Source organism: Perna viridis, chromosome 7, assembly GCF_037379345.1.
Source record: "Perna viridis isolate PV_CMFRI_1.1 ecotype Kerala chromosome 7, ASM3737934v1, whole genome shotgun sequence".
Taxonomy (NCBI): Eukaryota; Metazoa; Mollusca; class Bivalvia; order Mytilida; family Mytilidae; genus Perna; species Perna viridis.
Window position 1 is genome coordinate 45037548 of NC_142451.1, and position 20178 is coordinate 45057725.

A 20178-nucleotide genomic window follows, 5' to 3' on the forward strand; every position below is an offset into this window, starting at 1 on the left:
CAATACGCATGCTTAAGTGGTCATGTTAAAATAAGTCTTCATTTCATCATAGAGATTGGAGAAATATAGTTTAAACTGAGAATTTCTTGAATGAAAATCGGTTTATGTAATGAAAATGAAGAAAACGTGGAAAATATAAACTAACAGGAAACCTTTCGCATGCAGACAATAATAATCCTTTGGTGCATGTCAAGTGTATTTATTTTTCTCTCATTCATACCGGCTTCATTCACACCGCACGAGTGAGTGATTAAAAATTTGTAATTTCCCGCCACGTGCCGGGAAATTAAAAGACTCCCACGCTTACCATGTTTACCATGCTTACAGTTGTTATTCATATTGTTGATCAATTAAATACTTGTTGATTTACGAATGTTATTCATGTTTTAAAAGATTAGTTTGTAGTGTATCAACTAATCATAATGGTAGTGATATCGATGACGCAATGACTTGATGACTGGAGGGGAAGCTGACTGAATAAAACTTCTCTGGCCTAAAGATGCATACAAACAGGATTATATATATAAATTGTAAAAAATTTTACCATCATTTTCTGAAATTAATATATATGACCGGAGATCGGGTAAACATGACAAATGAACTGAGTTAAAAGTCCTAAATTTTAACCTTCTTCCACTAAACCAAATCACAACTTGTAGTCAGAATTGATTAATAAAAAACTCCCATGTAATTGTGACCCATTTCCTACCAATTAGAGGAAAAACTTCAGCAAATAAATTTCCAGTGAAAATATGAAATAATGTGGAAGGTACCTACTACCCAAGTTGGAATTATATTCAACTAGACAACAAAAACCATGTGGAATTAATTGTGATCTCGTACCAGAACTGAAATGCAATGATTGCATTGAATGGCGGCCTTTATCAAAATGAATTCTTTCAACCATTCGACCGAAGATTATTTTTTCTAGCCACGCTTTTTAATGCTTCATTGCTCTTATTATCTGGATAGCTTTGTACTGTAATATATCAGCACATCAGTTGCTGTTCAAAGATTATATAAAAAACAAACAAAAACGCATCACAGGTAACAGTGCAATGAACGTTCATTTCTAAACGCGAATAATTTGCCGGTATATTTTTTTCTCCTTTGTTTATTACACCTGTATTAATTAATAAAAGTTACAAAATTATAATTTTGTATGACATGAAGTTATGTTAGTTATTTAAGACAGTCTATCAACTAATTAGACAAGTGTATGTTATGAAATCATGTACAATATAAATACAGTATCAGTATAAAGACAACCGCTAAAAACATGAAACACTTCGAACTTACCTCGGAAAATACAATAACTGATGATTTGGATAAACCTTTGGATGCTCAGTTGGAATTTTCAGAAGAATCGGACAATTCGGAAGAAGAAAGAGAGAAATGGTCCAGGAAATTCGAGTTCATGTTATCCCTATTAGGCTATATTGTCGGACTTGGAAACCTGTGGAGATTTCCGTACGTCTGTATGAGGAATGGGGGAGGTCAGTAACATTTTTTAGGAATTGAATACCTGACATTTAATTTTATATCGTCTTATGGTGTAGCTCGCTTGTCATTACATGTATCGTACGGAAGTTAAACTGGTCATGGAGTTGTCACTTTTTAGTCATTAAAAACCTCTCATGCGAGATAATTCAAAATTTTAAGAGTAAAATTAATTGTTGTTGTCTCTGTAATTCTCTGTATAGTCAACTGAACTATGTCTATCATGATTTGTGCTGTTAACCTTTACGGTCGCCGGACACGTTAACATCAGACTTCAGATGGACAAGGGAAAAAAACGTGGTCTAACTGCTTAAAATAAATGGAATTTTTACCAAAATTGCAAAATGAATAACATGTACTAGAATTAAATGTTAATGGGGAAAGTATCCTTCAAATGGAGGAGTGCATGAAATCTTGATTTTTTCACAAATTCGACCCCAAAATTATCATGCCGCGCTTAGCACGGCCATTAATCGTATTTACGCACCTTAATCTGAAATGGATCGATACACCACTTCATACGGCAGTGAATAACTGAACAGATTCAGCTATATATGGAATAAAGATGATAACTTTAACTGTGTAACTATTGTTTTCTAGTAGGTACAAAACTTATCAGTATAAATGTCTGACAAAGATGATTATAACGAGAATGGATATGGTGAATATGTCAAAGAGACAACAACCCCACCGGGATAAAAAATGTCAGCGCAATGCCACCTACGGGTCTTCAGTGGACGACGAGGTGACCCTCACAACACAACACAAGCTGCATGTGCCCCCCAAAATAACATTATACGCAGCTAGATCGAAACAGTTGTCCATTAAACTCCAGCAACATAAAGGTAAACTGAAAGCGAAAACATAAACAATATATACAGAAGCCACAAATTCCTGACTTGTGACAGACGCAAAAAAACCGCGGCAGGTTTGAAGTACTTTAGTTGATTTACTGTTGATATATCACCCTAGAGAAAACCACAATTTGAAGTAGAAAATTTATCTGGTTTACGGTAATACAAAAAACACCATAATTTGAGCCGTATTCGGTATGTTTTAGATTTATGATTTTTTTATCTATCATTCGAAAAACGAAGTGTGACGAACGAACGGACTGACGATCGTACCCTGTCGAGTGCGGGTAAAACTAGCTTTTATATATTATGAAACAAATCACTTCATCGAACAGCAGTTTGTAAAGAAAGGAGAATGACCAAAACATTACAGGAAATGTCAAGATAAAATAACAAGGATTTAGACAACGCAATTTACAAATATCGTTTAGCAATATACATGTATTTGTCGTTTCAATATCCTGCTTCAATGAACGCTTTTTATTGGTAATCGATACTACGGTGACTTCATCTTTTATTCAAATGATATTTTCACATACTTCATCTCATTAATTTGAGATGTCTATAAAGTATATCCACTCTATTGTCATTCCTAGAGTTTTGTTAGTTTTTTTTTTTTTTTTTTTATTTTGCAGACTTTCAATATAGATCCGTTCCAGGTCTGAATTAACACTTCATATTTGACTGTACCGAATCGAATTATTCATAATTTTGAGTCGAACGTCTGCATCATTCCTACCATAAAACTCCAATTCATATATTTTTTCCACACAAAATGAAAGAAGCTATGAATAAAGAAACCGGGCCATATATTATTATTTTTAGTTAAAGGGAAGGCTACTGTAAAAATAATTTCTTCTTTCTTTTCTCCTGTACATGATTTTGCAGTTATTTTCAGTATTAAATTGATCTTAGTTATGCGCCATTGTAAGGAAAAAGCTATTTTGTTTCGATGGTCGGTTGATTTTGGGGAAACAAAACGAGAACACAACTTTCTAATCGCATCCAATTGTATACGTTAACTGTATTTGACGATAAGTGTCAATAATTGTTGAGGTTGACGCGCTTTTGGTAAGGATGATAAAATGATTCTAGTGATATTAAACTTTTAAAAAATAAACATTTTGATATTTAAAAAAAATAAATAATAATAATTTAAATCTATTCAATTACCATAAGTAACCAAGACCTATTGAGACAATTACAAATAAGGGACCGTTCAATATTTATCAAATTGCTGGGCCGGGGCATTCGTATACTTGGCACATATTTATTTTTACATCCTTTTACAGCTGAGTCAGAAATATATTTTAAAATTATACAGGTGCTGGGCAGGAACTGTTTTACAGTAAATTGTTATAAAAAGAAAAAGAAAAAATATCAAAAAATTATGTGAAAAAGGTAATTATGCAGTACACATGCTCACACTGCTGTTTTAAAAAAATATTTTTGGAAGCTACAAATGTATATATGTCTTCAGTGGGGGATCCAGTTACTTTGAAAAGGAGGATTGCCAACCGGTATTCCTCAGAAAATAGAGGTTGCAAGGACTTTACTTTCATATTTTGTCAATTTTACAAAGAGAAATGACCATTTTTCTCTCCGGTCATTCATCTTCATCTTACAATGTGATGTTTGCTCTATTTTATAAGTCATTGTTCATATCTTTTGACAAAACATTAGTTTGTAGAGAGGCAAAAAGAAAATGCACTATATTTTTATAGCATCCATGTTTTGACGTACACCCACTCAGGGATGTGCAATACGATACTGGTACCTATAGGTCTGCGGAGGAGACAGCTTTGTTTCATCAACAACTATTTCCGGTGCATGTATAAATTAGTTTACTATTGTGAAGGGTGAATTTTAGACTACAATTACTAATGTTTTGTCAGTATATGCCAATTTATGCATTAGACAGTGTTATTAGCCCTTCAGAAGTCATGCTTACACTTAACTTATTATATGACCAAGAGCTGAATACACCCATCTAGACGGCTTACTTTTACTCTGATATGACACACTTTTCTTCATCTGATAATTATAATTGCATCACCAGGTTACATGGTCACTTTTCCACTTACTGTCTCCATTAATATCACAAGTAAATGATGAATGGTAGTGATTAGGTGTACACATGATTCGGATGTAAGTTATTTTCTGAATAATAACAGATGCCTAACCACTGATTATGACCATAGGGTTAACGTACATGGGGTGGATCCAGAAATTTATAAAAGAGTGTTCCATCCAAGTAATGTATCAAAGAAGGAAAGTTTTGTCACTTCATTGCTCAGTTTCGTTCACAGTTTGCAACAAGTTAACAATATTTTACTACAAAATGAGGAATTTATTAAAACCCTTCAAAACTCCCCTTGATATTTTCTATTTTAGTACATACCTACCAAAATGCTCCTGTAATGGGGTGAATGTTTGGACAAGTGGCGACTTAACATTACCGTTCTCAATCATATTTAGATATTGCTGTGAAATATATTAAAATTATTCTACAAAAGACATTTATACACGTTGATACGATCGAAATAACAAAATATTGGAAGCATACTCAAAAACATGATGTCCGAGTCGGAAGAAGAAGTGTTTAAAGAGGAAGAAACGGATTCTGATGAAACGAATTCTGAAGATTTAAGTGATAAGAGGGATAAATGGGGAGGAAAAATTGAATACTTTCTGTCTATGTTAGGTTATATGGTAGGACTGGGAAACTTGTGGAGGTTCCCGTATCTCTGTATGAGAAATGGTGGGGGTATGTATGTTCAACTAGAATATTTTCATCTTGAAAAGTTGTGTTAATGCTCTTTACTGTAAATTAAACATGTTGATTTTCTACTGTGGACATGACAACGCGAAAAATAGTACCCGCTAAATTGATTTTTTAACACTATATATTTTGTAACAGCGAAAATTGATACCCGTAAATATGGTCACTTAACAGAAACCTCGACATGTGATGTGTTACAGTAATCTCATATTTCTCAGAAATTTTCGGATGAAATAATTTTGTTTTGTAGAATTGGTTTTTATCCATTTTCATTGAGTACTACTGCGGCAATTAATGTTTCTCGCTTTTGATAAAAATCTGGGAAATACATTGTAACAAGACACTTATTGTGAGTTTGATATCACGTGGAGTCCAAGGCCATGTGCTTCAACGTTGCATGCACTTACTTTCTTGTTTCAGTTGTGTGTGTGATCTTTTTACCTAGGTAAATGCTTTGATTAAAACGAAATTAAAAGCAAGTGTTAAAAGAAGGGAAGAGTTGAAGCTAGAGACGGTTGTTGCCCAAAAATCTCTAATAATAAAAGATAAATTAATTGACCTAGGTTGTCGCCCCTTTGCCGTTGGCTTTAAAAACCAACATGCAGTTGAAAATATTGATTCAATTAATATACTTAATACTTAAAATACTTTATTTGTCATTAAGCATAATACATAAAGCTTGTGACACAAAGAAAATGCAACATAAAACAGACAATCAACATATGGTTGAATAAAATAAATTCAAGAGTCCCCTGACCTCAGTTCAAATTACTGTTTAGTAAAGGACTCAAGGAATACTAAACAGAATATTTGCTAAATGGTATTTTTTCTATGTTTGATAATGTGTTAAATTCGGGATAATCCATAATTCTGTTCGAGAACGGAGTTCGGACCAAATTGTTGTTATCATACTCGTAAAAGAAATGACATTCTTTGTCTAATTCCTCTATAATAGAACAATACCGACAAAGCCTCAAGTCCATGGGAATCTTTTAATTATAGTAACGACTCAATTCAAGTTTCAGGCTGTAATCACATATTTTTATCTTAAAAATTAGTTTTGTGAGTCCAATGCTTTCAATAATTCGTAAGATTCTTTAAGCAAATGATTCAGTTCATCGTTATGCACCTGAGCAAAGTACATTAGCGATCGGTACTTTGACATCGTGTTCGATAGGAAGTATGCCCATCTTGCCACCCTATTACGAGTAAGTTTTCTTAGGTCTATATATGTATACATATGACAAATTGACCTTCTCGAAGGGTGTTTTATCAATAAAAGGTATCTCAGTGAAGTGACCATTATTGTTATTACATTGAGCTTTTGCTCTTAACCAAGGTGGATTTGAATCCATAAAAGATGTGCCAGTTAAAACACAAAATTGGTTTGAGTAAAGAATCAACAAGTTTTATGGAAAGATCAAATGGAAATGGCTCAGAATCGAGCTAATACCTCTTCTTGCAACAAAAATAGTAATGAACAACCGATCTTAACGGGAAGTCTTATTTGTCTTATTTTGATCAGAAATTACATCGCATGTTGTTGGAATGTATGGATTGGAAAACAATTGAAGTGGCAAAAGTATGTTATATGTGGGATGTACATAGAATTACAGACAAGCGAGGCAAGAGAATGTTTGGTGTAGAGTTTGAAATCATGATTTCATGCAAACAAAAGTATTTTCCCAATTTTAGGGGCTCCCCTTTGGATCCGCCTTTGTTACTTAAATGTGGATTTACACGTAAAAAGTATACTGCATGTGTATATCATGTGTGCAAGAAACACATCTTAGTTTGCAGAAATATACCATTACAACTGCCCTCTGTTACAACAATCTTAAACTGTGAATGATTGATGATGCATTAAACCATGCAAGTTCATGCATTTCAGTCAACTGTAAGCAGACAGCATGGAACAAACTAGGAATTGTTAATGATTATCATTTTTAGGTAATAATTAACAATGATCATGGACGATCATGGCACAACACACGTGACCCGCTGACCTTAATGATTAATGACAGAATGTGGAGTGTTGTATTTATTAATCACATCTGGCCCCGTGCAGGTCCGGGTGTTAAAAGAATAGGCCTGCAGCAGCAGCGCTAAGCTTGTCGTATAAGGCGACTAAATAGTGCTCAGAAACCTAGCCGGGGGCTAGGCGCTCTGCCCACAGAGCAACTGGGATGTGTGCCCGAGGTGGTGGAATGGGGTACCCCTGGCGTGTTGCATGCTGGGGTTGTCAGGCCATAATACGGAAAACCTGACCGCAAACCACAGTGGTGCACCGTGTTGGGAAAGATGCCACGTTCCTCGCACGTTAAAGAACCCTGCTGTGGTATTCGATAGGAGTAGGAACGTTTGCGCTCCGCCACATGAGGCTAAATTGCCCAACCTTACCCACCCACCCCCTTTTTCCAGTGGCAATCAAAATTTGTCGACCCTATTATCCTTGTGACCCATCCTTTTTTTTTTCATTTCATGTTCATTTTATCATCCATTTCATGTTCATCGTCTGAATATAGCTGAAATATTGCTGCTCGGACGTTAAACCCCAACAAACAAACAAACAAACATTAATCACATCTGCCAACTCATTGACTGGTGACATATTGTTTAAAGATATTGTTCAACATTAAGTTATCTTCAACAAAAATGTATCATAATGTTAATGAACCTGCGACTGCTAGCCTAATCCTTGGAGGACAATCCCGATATATATATATATATATATATATAGCGTCTCAGAATGTGACAACTCTATTCTCTACACTGCTCCATCGGATCAAATTGATACAGGGAAGATAACGTAAACTTATAGAAGGGTCAGAAAAATTCCCAACGATGTTAGAACTGTCAAATTTGCGAAGCAAATTTTTGTCGTTCCCTCCGCGGGACTCGAACTCGTACTGCTGTGACATCTATGGCAACACCGCCTGCAACAAGTCCAGCGCCCTAGACCACTCGGCCAGCTAGGCTATATAAAAACATAGCTTTCGCTGGCCGGGTGATTCCTCCTCGTAGGATTAATCTAGGGCTGTGACTTAGTGCACGATGTATGATAGTACGGGACAGTTCATCTAGGTGTTATTATGTAGGATAGAGGATCAAATTAATGATGCATGTCACAGCAAATCAATATTATACAACGTCTCAGAATGTGACGACTCTATTCTCTACACTGCTCCATCGGATCAAATTGATATTAATCCTACGAGGAGGAATCACCCGGCCAGCGAAAGCTATATTTTTATATAGCCTAGCTGGCCGAGTGGTCTATGGCGCTGGACTTAGTGCAGGCGGTGTTGCCATAGATGTCACAGCGGTACGAGTTCGAGTCCCGCGGAGGAAACGACCAAAAAATTGCATCGCAAATTTGACAGTTCTAACATCGTTGGGAATTTTTCAGCAGACCTTTCTATATCTCAAATCTTGTCATTTGAAAAGGATATACGATGAGACTTCGTGTTAACATTGTATTTAGACAATTTTAATAAATAACTTGTTTCTCAGTGAAATGTAACAAATGATCTCTCGAACACATTATAAACCGCAGTGTTACCGCAGTTAAAACTAGTGTGATCAAACGCGCAACTCGGTCAAGGTTTAAACAGAGACTCAGAGCATATGAAAAAAAATTAATACCTGGTATAACAGGTTAAAGGACATGTGAACAAGTTTCTCGTATTAAAGGACATGTGAACAAGTTTCTCGTATTAAAGGACATGTGAACAAGCTTCTCGTATGACATGAATGAAATTCAACCTACACTTACTCCATTACATTAACTGTCTTATTTTTCTTTTCGTTCTATTTCTGGAACTTTAACTTTTTTTTAAATGTGTACAAACTTTCCATGCATTGACCTTCCGTCAAGGTTTAGTCGATAGGATCATTAAACCCGATACAACCTGTGCAACCCTACCATTTGTGCGAATGTGTTAATCTATATTTCTCAATATTGGAAATAAAATGGAAACTGAAAAGTTTGATATTGACACTAGTTCGGGAGAAACTAATTCAGACGAAAGCGTAAAAGAGAGAGAAAAATGGGGACGAAAATTACAATATACGTTGTCTGTGTTAGGTTATATTGTTGGACTGGGTAATCTGTGGAGATTTCCATACGTCTGTATGCGGAATGGAGGAGGTCAGTGCTCATTGTTACACTCTATACTCATTTTTATATTTTGAAGGCAAAGGTCAAATTACTTTTTAGGGACTCAAATTCCATATATGTAAACAGTTAAAGAATGAATATGAATCAACGTTGATTTTTGTATTTTTAATTAGTAAGTTTCCACTGCGTGAGAGTAAGTGGAAGATTCAGCGATTTCGGTCGATTTAATATATAAGGACCTACTTAATCTCCAAAAAAGCAATGACTTGGTACAAGAAGACACTTCATGGCTTAATTGATACAGAATTCAGTGAGATTACTAGTATATGTATATAGTAAATGCAGATAGATAATTAATGCAAATAGATAAGTACTACGTGGTACTGATAGTCGAACGTCGCCTTCAAATATAAATGTTCAAAACAAAATGATTATATAATAACTCAGTGCTACAGACAGTTTGTCCAATGCTATATGTATGTTGGTTTTTTATTGCCGACAATAGAAATAAATCAGAATAAACTATCTTAAATAAGGAATTATCATTTGAAATTAAAAATAATGCGTAAAGCTTTAATACCGTGTTAAACAAAAATGCGGAAAATTATTGATATATAATTTTATTTTCCACTTGCACATAATTTCACAAATATATTTTGTCTTTTTTATTCCACGGTACTAGTACAATAGTTGGGTTTCTTGACGCCATTCTATAACATTGTAAAAACAGCGTTTTAACGGTCCAAAATATATTTCTCTATCGACCATTTATTTCAACTGGACATTTGTGTCTCATGTTGGGTATGAAATCATTGTTGTGGGGTTTTGTATGGAATATTTTGTTACCCTTTAATTGACACACTGCATCGCTTTATAGCAAGCCAAGGATTTTTAAACTAGGTTATGATATAATTAAACAAACATTTGTTTATATGAAAGAACAACGTTTTAAATTACATGTACAACCCTGCCAAAATATGCAGAGGCATATAATGGGTGATTCATGAATTTCTTAATATTAATTTTTTTTTATTTCAAATCCTTCTGTAGGTCCAATAGAAACAGTATTAGGAAATACATGTATAAGTACAAAAGGGAGTTCACTGGAGATATTAAAAGTTTAAGTTTATTTATGTTCTACTACAGAAAAAGTAAAGAATTTATACACTATAACCAGTCAAGAAACTTGCCATAGTTTTCTTCCATATCATACCGAATACGACGTAGTAGTTACAGGGTGTTTCTATAGGAAGCTGACCCTACCGACGCATCTGGTCTAGGTTTTCAGTTTTGGATTATTTTCTTTATGCTGTACATCGTATGTGTGATTTGCATTTGATTTCTTTATTTTGTATATTTTTGTTGTTTTGTTTTAAAATTTGTTTTGTTATATATTGTATTTTTAGCACAATTTTCCCTTTTTAAGTCTGTTTCTTGGATTGTGAAATTTGTATTTCCCTAGATGTTGTAAGCCCTTTTCAACTGAAAAATGAAAGCAAAGAAGAAAATAACCTTACTATCGGGCATCAGGTATTAACTTAATATTCACAAGCCTAAACACAGCAGTGCAATCACCACTTGTATATATATAACGTTTCCCACGTGTATATTTGTACGAGAAGTGCTTTCAATGGTATCATGTAATCAATAATTTACACGACTGTATGAATAAAGCGAAGGTTTAAAAAGTCCTATCAGATTTTTCCTTTGTTCAATTTCGACGTGACTGGAAGAATTTTAAAATTCTATTTAGTGTGCTCTTTTTCAAAAAGAAACCTTCGAACGTCAATGTAAACATGTATGTTAACATCAGTCCATATAAAAATCAGGAATTGTCAATGGTAACGATGATAAAAGGTGCAGAACTATCGGCCATGCATGCCTCTTAGGTATACGTATGTCATTTTTTTACGTCTGTAAATGAATCTGTATTTTTGTGATAACCATTCACTTATGCAGGTAGTGTAGACTGTTGGCAAGGTTTACATGTAACCTCTTTTACCACATTCGTAAGAGAAATGACATAATAGATATTGTACATCTTACTTTAAAGCTAAGTACAAGTCGATATAAAAATCAGGCACTGACTATAGTAGTGTCTAAATTTTACGTCGATTGGTGCTTCAGTATCATGGTGCAGAAAATCTTACCGAACAGGCGATGTCTGGTCTATATATGCTATATGTTTACGTAACAGTAGGTTTTTTTCGTAAGCAAATCTGTATTTTGAGAAAATCCTATTTTCATCTACAACACGATTTAACAACATCAAGAATAATGATTCTTGCATGGTGTCACTATCCTACACAATTTATTTATCTTGTATCTAAAACAAGTACTATCTTTAAAAATAAAGACAGCCGACGCGGTAAAACTTGTTCTTTTTAATGATAATTTTCTATATTTCATTCAGGAAATAACTTTAATTTTCGATGCAGTTTTTTCGAACGCCAGTAAGTTATCAGTATTCGGCCAATCAGGAAAAGAATTGCTATCAGGTGACTTTCGTTTCCATGGTAGAGCATCTCTAAGGTCAAAGGGTAAAAAGCGAAACTATACCGACTGCGTCGGAAAAATATAACAACCGAATGACAAACTAAGAGAGGCTACAAAGGTGTGTAAATATTTCTGAATAAGAAATAAAAGTGATTTTTTTTTGTTTTTTACATGCATATATTACCTCCAGTCTGACATTTATAAAGACTGATACTTAAGTACCAGTCCATATAAAGTTCAGACACTGCCAATGGTAAAGTGATTCGTGGTGTAAAAAAACCCACCAAACAAACAATGGTTTTTCAGTCTACATATGCTACATTTTTACATTACAATAACCATTTTCTTATTCAGATCTGCACTTTTGAGAAAAACATACATTCATCTCCCACTAAAATCAACCAAATCAAACCAAATCAGGAACAATAACTCTTGCAAAGTGTTAATTCCAGTGTACAGTCTATACGATTTTTATCTCAAAAGCGCAACAACCAAATGAAAAAACTGTTTATCTTATCACTAACTGTTTCTGAACAAGAAATGAAACTGAATTCTGTGGGTTTTTGACATGCATGAATCACATCCTGTCTGATTTTTATAACGATTGGTACTTAAATTCTTCCTAATAGTACGTGTGTACATTCAGTTCGAGTTCAGTTTAAAAAAAAAAAAACTTATTTGTTCCTTCTTTTGAGTTTTCTGTGGTTTCCTGAGAATCTTATATGGTTCATTGATTTCGATTGTTTTATGTATCTTCGATCATGGCTGCTCTTGGTATATCGAGATAAATATTCTACCTTTTAGTAAATCACTCAAAAAGCAGAACAAATCAATGCATATGAGTTAGATATATGACGTATTGTCTTTAAAGTAACATAAGATGACTCGTACACTACAAAATGTATAATATATGTTATCTGCTATTAATATTGCTTTTTTATTTTGTTGAAAAAAAAATTTATTGAAAAAAATCAGTCAACTTTTCTTCTAATCAAATATGTAATGTCTACATAAATGTACAGTCAGACCTCTCTAAATTGAACCTATTTAAGACTGACGGAATTGTTTGGATTGGGGAGATGTTTGGTCAGTATATGTTCAAAATGTATTAAAATTGAATTGAAGTGACTTCAGAAGAAATCTGATTTTTTTTTTCAAATCATTTCATCCAGGGTTTGGTTAACACACGTTTGACTGTACATACTTTTTGTTATAAAAAGAAAGATATTGAATACATTAAAAATAAAAAAAAATTGATAATTATCACCTAAAGCCACGTTAGTTGTAACTTCAGTTTGTTGTAACTTCATTGGATAATTTCAGTAAATCAGTTCCATCATTGACCGTGTCAATTATTTTGCTTATGGTAGTTTTTTAAAAGTTTTCTTACTAGCTAAATTTTCGCAGATTTCTTTCACTGCTGCATTTAAATTGTGTTGTTGTCAATTTTGATTTGATGGTCGCGAATAACCGTTTACTAAACTGTCGTATGACACCAGTACGACTTACTAGGGTGCGTTCCTTGTACTAAACATGGGGATGCAATAATGAAGCTCCTTTGACATGGTCTGGTAGAACTGATCAGTGCTAGATTTGGCCTCCTATTAATTTTTTTGTGGGGGTTGGTTGGGGCAGTGAGTACCACTTGAACTTCCTACGTATTTGTATCTATAATGATGGTTGGTGAGAAGTTACTACTTGAAACACATGTAATACATACTGAAATTTTCAATATTTATATGACTGTTATTTTTTAAATAAGTTTTATTTTGTTGTAAACATTAGAATTTTTGTTACTTAAGATTTATATTTAAATAGTCTTCCACTCCGTTATTGACATTTAGTGAAAAAAAATAATTAATTATCTGTTTAAATGCATTTAAATTCCTAATTTTAAATACAATTCTACATTTAAATATTTGTTTCAGCGCTCCAGCGTAAACAGATCTCAATTTTATTGTAAAAAAAGTCTATTTTTAAAAACATTCAATGCATTCCTGAATCGATCTTCAGTTTCGTGGTATGAATATGTAAATGTAAATGAAATTTTTCCATTGCGTTTTGGTTTCAAATTAAATGTCATGTGACTAACCGAAAAATCGCTGACCCGTTGCGTATTTTCTGAGAGATCATTTATGATTCCGTGAAAGGTTTGCGCATGTAACATGATTTTTAATGTAAATAAGCTATCCTCGGATGATACTGCTGGTCGCAGAGACGCGTTATATTAATGATCTTGAAATCCTAGAACGCACACAGGTACATTTCTACGCGTGTATCTTCAATAACTGTAAAATTTTAATACATAATGGATTGAAATCTCTTGGAACGGCTGAGTACAACACATACCAGCATGCTTCTCATTGTTATTTGTTTTTTTTTTTTTACCTGAAGTATATGAAAATATGGTTTGACGGGAACATTCTTTAGGTGATATTCCTCTAAATGAAATATGCTTATACAAGCCAAATGCATTTTCATGGTAAATATATTTAACCTCCCTTGACGTAGTGTTAATTATAAAATCCTCATAAGTTTGGGCAAATAATTGCATAAATAAAAAAAACATGTTTTCATATTTCTGTCCGTTGTTTTGTTTTGTTCTGTTTTTTGGTCCAGGACACACACTCACTGCACAGCACACAATCGGGAATTTAAGTTCTCAGTGCTTCGAAGGTTGTATTTTAATTCGGATTGATAAACATAATGAGGACTTCATATAAAATATTTTCGACATGACCATGCATGTCTAAACGGTAACAAATTCTGTTTGGTTTAAGCAGGTGTTTGATTCATACAGATTCAAAACTGGTACAAATTTTGGACGAGAATTTAAAATTTCACAGAATATGACCTTACCTTTCTTACTGCATTTCCGAGAAAATATGCGTCAATTTGATTTGAAAACGCACTACTCGGGAAGCATTACAACATACGTTTTCATGTAGATACATATGTTATGGAACAGTATAGAAACAAATACGTTTTTGTCCTTTTAAAAAATATTAAATCAGGTGTTTTAAAAAAAATATATATACGAAAACAATAATATTTCCATAAATGAAATCATACCGAAAACATATAAATATCATATGATTTTTATTTCATTTTTTTTCATGAATTTATTCGTTAGTCAGAAACATGTCTTTTTCTTGGTGGTCATAAACATATGGCAGACATATGTTTTCAGATATTTTCAAAATATATGAAAGACATATGGTGCAGATTTGTCTATGTGTGATTAAATATCGTACGTAGCCAAAACCCTAGATTTAAATTATTCTTGTTTCCAAACAGAATGTATACATGTAATGTATTCAATTGCTTTTGTATCTTCGAAATAATGTTTCAAGTTTTAACAGTTTGTTAAAGATGAATAAACGCATTGCATTAGGGATCTAGGATAATTGTCAAAATGAAGGTCTACTGCTATTGCTTTAAACGTTTATATGACACATTGTGTACATCGTATCCACTAAAACTGCTTAGAAAATCTTACTTCTGCATTCAATTGTAATTACCTATCTAATAAATTTTGATAATTTAGGTATGAGTCACATGTGTTTCAGGGAGTAACTTCTCATCAGCAGCACTGGGCAATTAATATTTATACGATCAATTTTGAAATAAAAGTGCAAGATCGGACATATAAACTTATAATCAAAGGAACCAAGATTCTAGCGGAAATCAAAATAACGCAACTGAGGGGTAAAGACTACACAAGGAAAACAGACACATACACAACAAAGAAAACCAAAATAGTACGTACAGAGAAACAAAAGTAAATGAGCAATCCAGACTCCCCTAAAACTGAGAGTATGGACCAGATATTCCAGTAAGGTAAGTGTCCTCTGCTTTTTCAAAAACACCCACCGAGCTGCTCATAAAACGTCAAGTCCGGTGAAGACGAAAGAGGAAAGGAAAACTATGACAAGGTGAACAAATCAGTTCTCTTGGTGCAGATGGACACACCGTTACAGTTTATGAGTTCATGATGACGATCATAGAACTTCTGTAGTGATGTCTTCAATCTTGTAGTAACATAGCCCTGTTCCAGAAGCCTAATTGTAAGGAGTATAGCGCGGTACAAAAAGTTTGTGTGGTTACGGCAAGCTCTGGCATAACGTATGAGTTGTGATATGCAAACTCCATACGCAAGTACTGAAGGGATGTTGTCACTACAGGGCGCCGAATGGGACTCTTGTGGTTTTGTACTCAAAATTCAATTTTGTACGGGGAATTTTGTTCAACAAAAATGAATTCTGATTAACAAAATTTATAACATTTTACAAATTTTCAATTTTGTGTCACAAAAGTCAATTCTGTGTCACAAAATTGACTTACTTTTCTGAGACAAAATTCAATTTTGTGTCACAAAAATCAATTTTGTGAGACAAAAAGTCTATTTTGTGTCAAAATAGAATTTCATAACAAAAGTCTATTTTGTATGCAAATTAGTTTACAGAATTATTTGGATATGCAAATGAATTTTCTCATCACAATTTTGTAAGAAGGTTTCTCATTGGATATAGTAACTGCAGGTCTCGCAGACGCAGGTTTCCGATTACTTCGAGCAACGCAGGACGGTTAAGGCCGTTTTAAGTGAAATTTGAAAAAATCTTTTCAGTTGCATTCTACAGTAAAACTGTTTTGAAATTACTACAATTGCTATTATACGTTTTCTATGAGATTTGTTTGATAAAACAGGTTTTAAAATACGCGATTTTTCGACTTTCGATTTATTGGGATTTTCCCTGTTGAATCATGGGATTATTTCCTGACATCTTACAACTCAGCTATAAAATACTTTTGCCCGACCTGTTAATCACAACCAATTTGACAAGATAATATGTATTAATGTATTTGTCACAAATTTTGCTGAAAAAAGAAATGAATCGTCAGACTAGCCAAGAAAACCATATTAGAAATATGTTGTGCGGGGAAATTTGTTAATCTGTCAACGAAAGATTATTTTGTTCTACTATCCCGCAATATGTTTTGTCAGATAGAGATAGATTCCCTATTTCATTCCAATTCTATTGATGTATGACACAAGAAATTTGGTTGAGTGGAAGAGGTCGGGATGAGATGAAAAACCGACATAGTACTTATGTGCTTTATTATTCAAAATTACAATGAATGGGTTTAGTATGAAGTACGGTAATAGAAAATCCGACCTCTTTACAGAATATTGAATTCCCATTAGATAGTATTAAAATTTACTTTTTTTCACATAGACTATTTATTATTCTGTTTCTAGGAGCATTCCTGATTCCATTTGTTGTTTGTATTATCCTGATTGCATTTCCGGTGTTCTTCATTGAAATTACCTTGGGACAGTTTACAGCCAGAAGCATAATTCATTGCTGGGAAGCATGCCCAATTTTCAGAGGTACCTAGTTATATAAATATATACCATTGAAACACTAGATTGAAACTTTCGAGTCCCGCAGAGGGAATGACCTAATACTTCTTGAGCATGTATAACAGTTTTTACATCGGACAATTATACCTACATCAAAAGCACAGTACAATTAACACTATAATATTTCATTTAAAAAATTGCTGAGAGGAAGACTAAAATACGAAAAGTTGTATTACTTGTAAAATATTGTGTGCATTTTAATTTAAAAATGATGATATAATTATCAGTTAGAAATTCATGTAGGAAGTATTGTGCTTTAACTCCCTCGAATTGTACGGTCAAAAGATAAAACTTATACTGTTAAGTTTGAAAGCGTTGGGATATATTGTTTCATTTATTTTATCAATGTCTTAAAGTATTTTGTCATTAAAGTGATCAGATAATATATACGTTCTTTCCAGTTTATTTAAAGCCATAGCGATTTTATAAGTCTACGTGGTTATGCGAAAAACATGTCTATTGAATGTAAAGAACATTTTTTATTCAATGTTTTGATAGTCCTGTATCAATCATCTCAACCACCGAATTTTGACTTTTTTATCTTTAAAGGCGTTGGCTTTGGAATGGTATTTGTGAATGGGCTTTGTTGTGTTTATTACGTCATGGTAGTCACGTGGACATTATACTATATTGGGAATTCCTTTATCGACCCGTTGCCATGGTCAACCTGTGACAACTGGTGGAATACGAAGCAATGTGTTTCTGAAGAGAATCTGACTGCACTTAACAAAACTATATCCAATATGACTAATGTAACGAGTAGCGAGGAGGAGTTTTGGCAGTGGGTATTACTGTCATTTCAAAGCGGATTAAGAGATTTTGAAAAATGAGTTTCAAAGAAGGGGATCCGGGATTTATTTGCTCATTTTTGCATAGCTTTTGTGCTATATCAAAAACAATCAAACGCAGGAATGGGAACTGAGTTCGCCACTGTATTCAATAGTTTTTTTTGTTTGTTTGTTTTTTTTTTTTTTCACTAATGATAGTTGTCCTATGGTGATAAGCTGATTTTGGCACGAATTAACTTAAAGGGGTAAAATTAAGTAACAATCCAGTGTCATCGGTAGTCTTTTTATAATAATAGAAATGTTATTTGTGAAAAAAGACTATTCTGTCTCCATTCATGTTTATACTACATTTATAATTAAGTTGAAATACAATTTTAATAAGGAAAATCATTGAATTGGTGTTTTTGAACCACAACTAAGCGCATGTATGTCATTGTAAGAGCAGGACTGTATATATATATTTTTTTTAATTTGAAAACGCAATTTGTTGATGATATACTTATTCAATTCATTATTTATCAAATTATTTCACTGATGATATTATTTATATGTGATTTTAGGCTTTGCGTATGAGAGACGGAGCTGTTTGTACTCAAATGACATTAAGAATTGGCAATAATAAAAAAAAATTGTCTATAATTATAAACAAAACTAGACAAAATTTTTATCATAGCCAGTTCTTATAAATTAATTTTAAAACATATATTTTTTTCTTTAAAAATGAGAAAAGTAGGTTTGAATTGAACTGAATAGGGGCGTGTCAATATTTTTTTATCCATTGAGATATAACAAAATAATTTCAACCAAACAGATTACAGTATTTATCTCAAATTAATTTATTTGACTTTGTTGATAATGCACCGCTATTTTATTATATTGCTGATGACTCAACCATTAAGGATATTTGCGAATGATACACACGCTGTGGGTCTACGTTAAAATTTCGAACAATCAAGTCCTTACTTCATACGTCATTTTCGGAATACGTTGCTTCCGACAGATCTCTATATTAGTAATGCGCTATTATTTTGTCTCGATCAAAGGCAATATAGTGTACAAAACTTCCTATAGTAAAGATGTGCGTCTGCGTTAAAGTTCAAACCAACAAAAACACATCCTAAATGCTTACATCTTCCGATAGAACAAAGTTTTGGCATATGATTTATATATGTAGGACGTTGCAGAAACACTTCCTTTATCAAAATAGTAATAATTATTATCATTATTTGCAGATATAACGTTCTTGACATATCATCAGGTATACATGAACTTGGAGCTATTAATGTAAACATACTGTTGTGTTTAATGGCGGCATGGATTATCATTTTCCTCTGTCTAATGAAAGGAGTGAAGACTGTTGGCAAGGTAACGTGTATTGTGGGTTGTTGTCTCTTTGACATATTTACCATGTTCATTGTCGTTGTATCAAGTATCATTTTAGTTAATGTATGTTTTTTGTTATGTATGTCGGGTTTCCAAGTCTGGTCTTTGTCCTTAGATTACATTCGTTTGATTACACATCGTTGTTACTCATAATAAGACGATACACCTAGATACAAACATGTAGTTCTTGTTAGTGATTCCTCATACTTTGTGAAAAAAACAATTCCAAATTATCTTAGAAGTATAGCGAAAATATTTTCAAAATGTTTGAATTTTTAGTTTACAGTATATCTGTCTAGTGTGATGGACGCGTTTTGAGAATGGCCGGCATACCTATGGGAACAAATTGTGGCTTGCTGTCCTAGCCCTTCACTCTTGTGAGAGGCTGACCTTATATCTGATCCGAAAGAAAGAATACCGTTTAGCTAGATCCCTTGATTTTCAGTTTCCGCTATATATATATATATATATATATATATATATATATATATATATATATGACGTATTATCTTAAAAAATCCTTTTTCGGGGAAAAAGGACACTACAGACATCGTGAAATCAGCCTCCTATCATACGCAGACTTTTTGAACTGCACTAGACTTCTTACAGTTAGGCTTTTGGTGATGTTTATGTTCTTTGTTGTGTATGTCTGTTTTCCATGTCTGGTTTTTGTCCCTGGATAACATTCTTTTGATTTCCGCTAGAATATTGGTTCCCTTGATCACTCTATCAAGCCAAATCAGGAACGGAAATTCTTGTAAAATGCCAATTTCTGATACAAGTTATACACTTTTTATCTGAAAATTGCATTGACTGAATGACAAACTAAG

At 33.3% G+C, this 20178-nt stretch overlaps 1 protein-coding gene across 2 annotated transcripts in view; it reads left to right on the forward strand.

The window, feature by feature from the left end:
• Nucleotides 1-1270: 1270 nt before the first annotated feature.
• Nucleotides 1271-20178, forward strand: part of LOC148612894 (sodium- and chloride-dependent glycine transporter 1-like) — a 30775-nt gene continuing 11867 nt past the window's right edge. Inside the window, exons 1-4 of one of the 2 annotated variants that reach the window (XM_088594756.1) lie at nt 1271-1496; nt 17013-17144; nt 17727-17958; nt 19198-19330. In XM_088594756.1, coding sequence (XP_088450882.1) covers nt 1280-1496; nt 17013-17144; nt 17727-17958; nt 19198-19330 — 714 coding nt within the window. In that variant the 5' untranslated portion in view covers nt 1271-1279. Of the gene's footprint in view, nt 1497-8983; nt 9287-17012; nt 17145-17726; nt 17959-19197; nt 19331-20178 lie in introns of those variants that run through there. The other variant, XM_088594757.1, reaches the window with a different exon arrangement.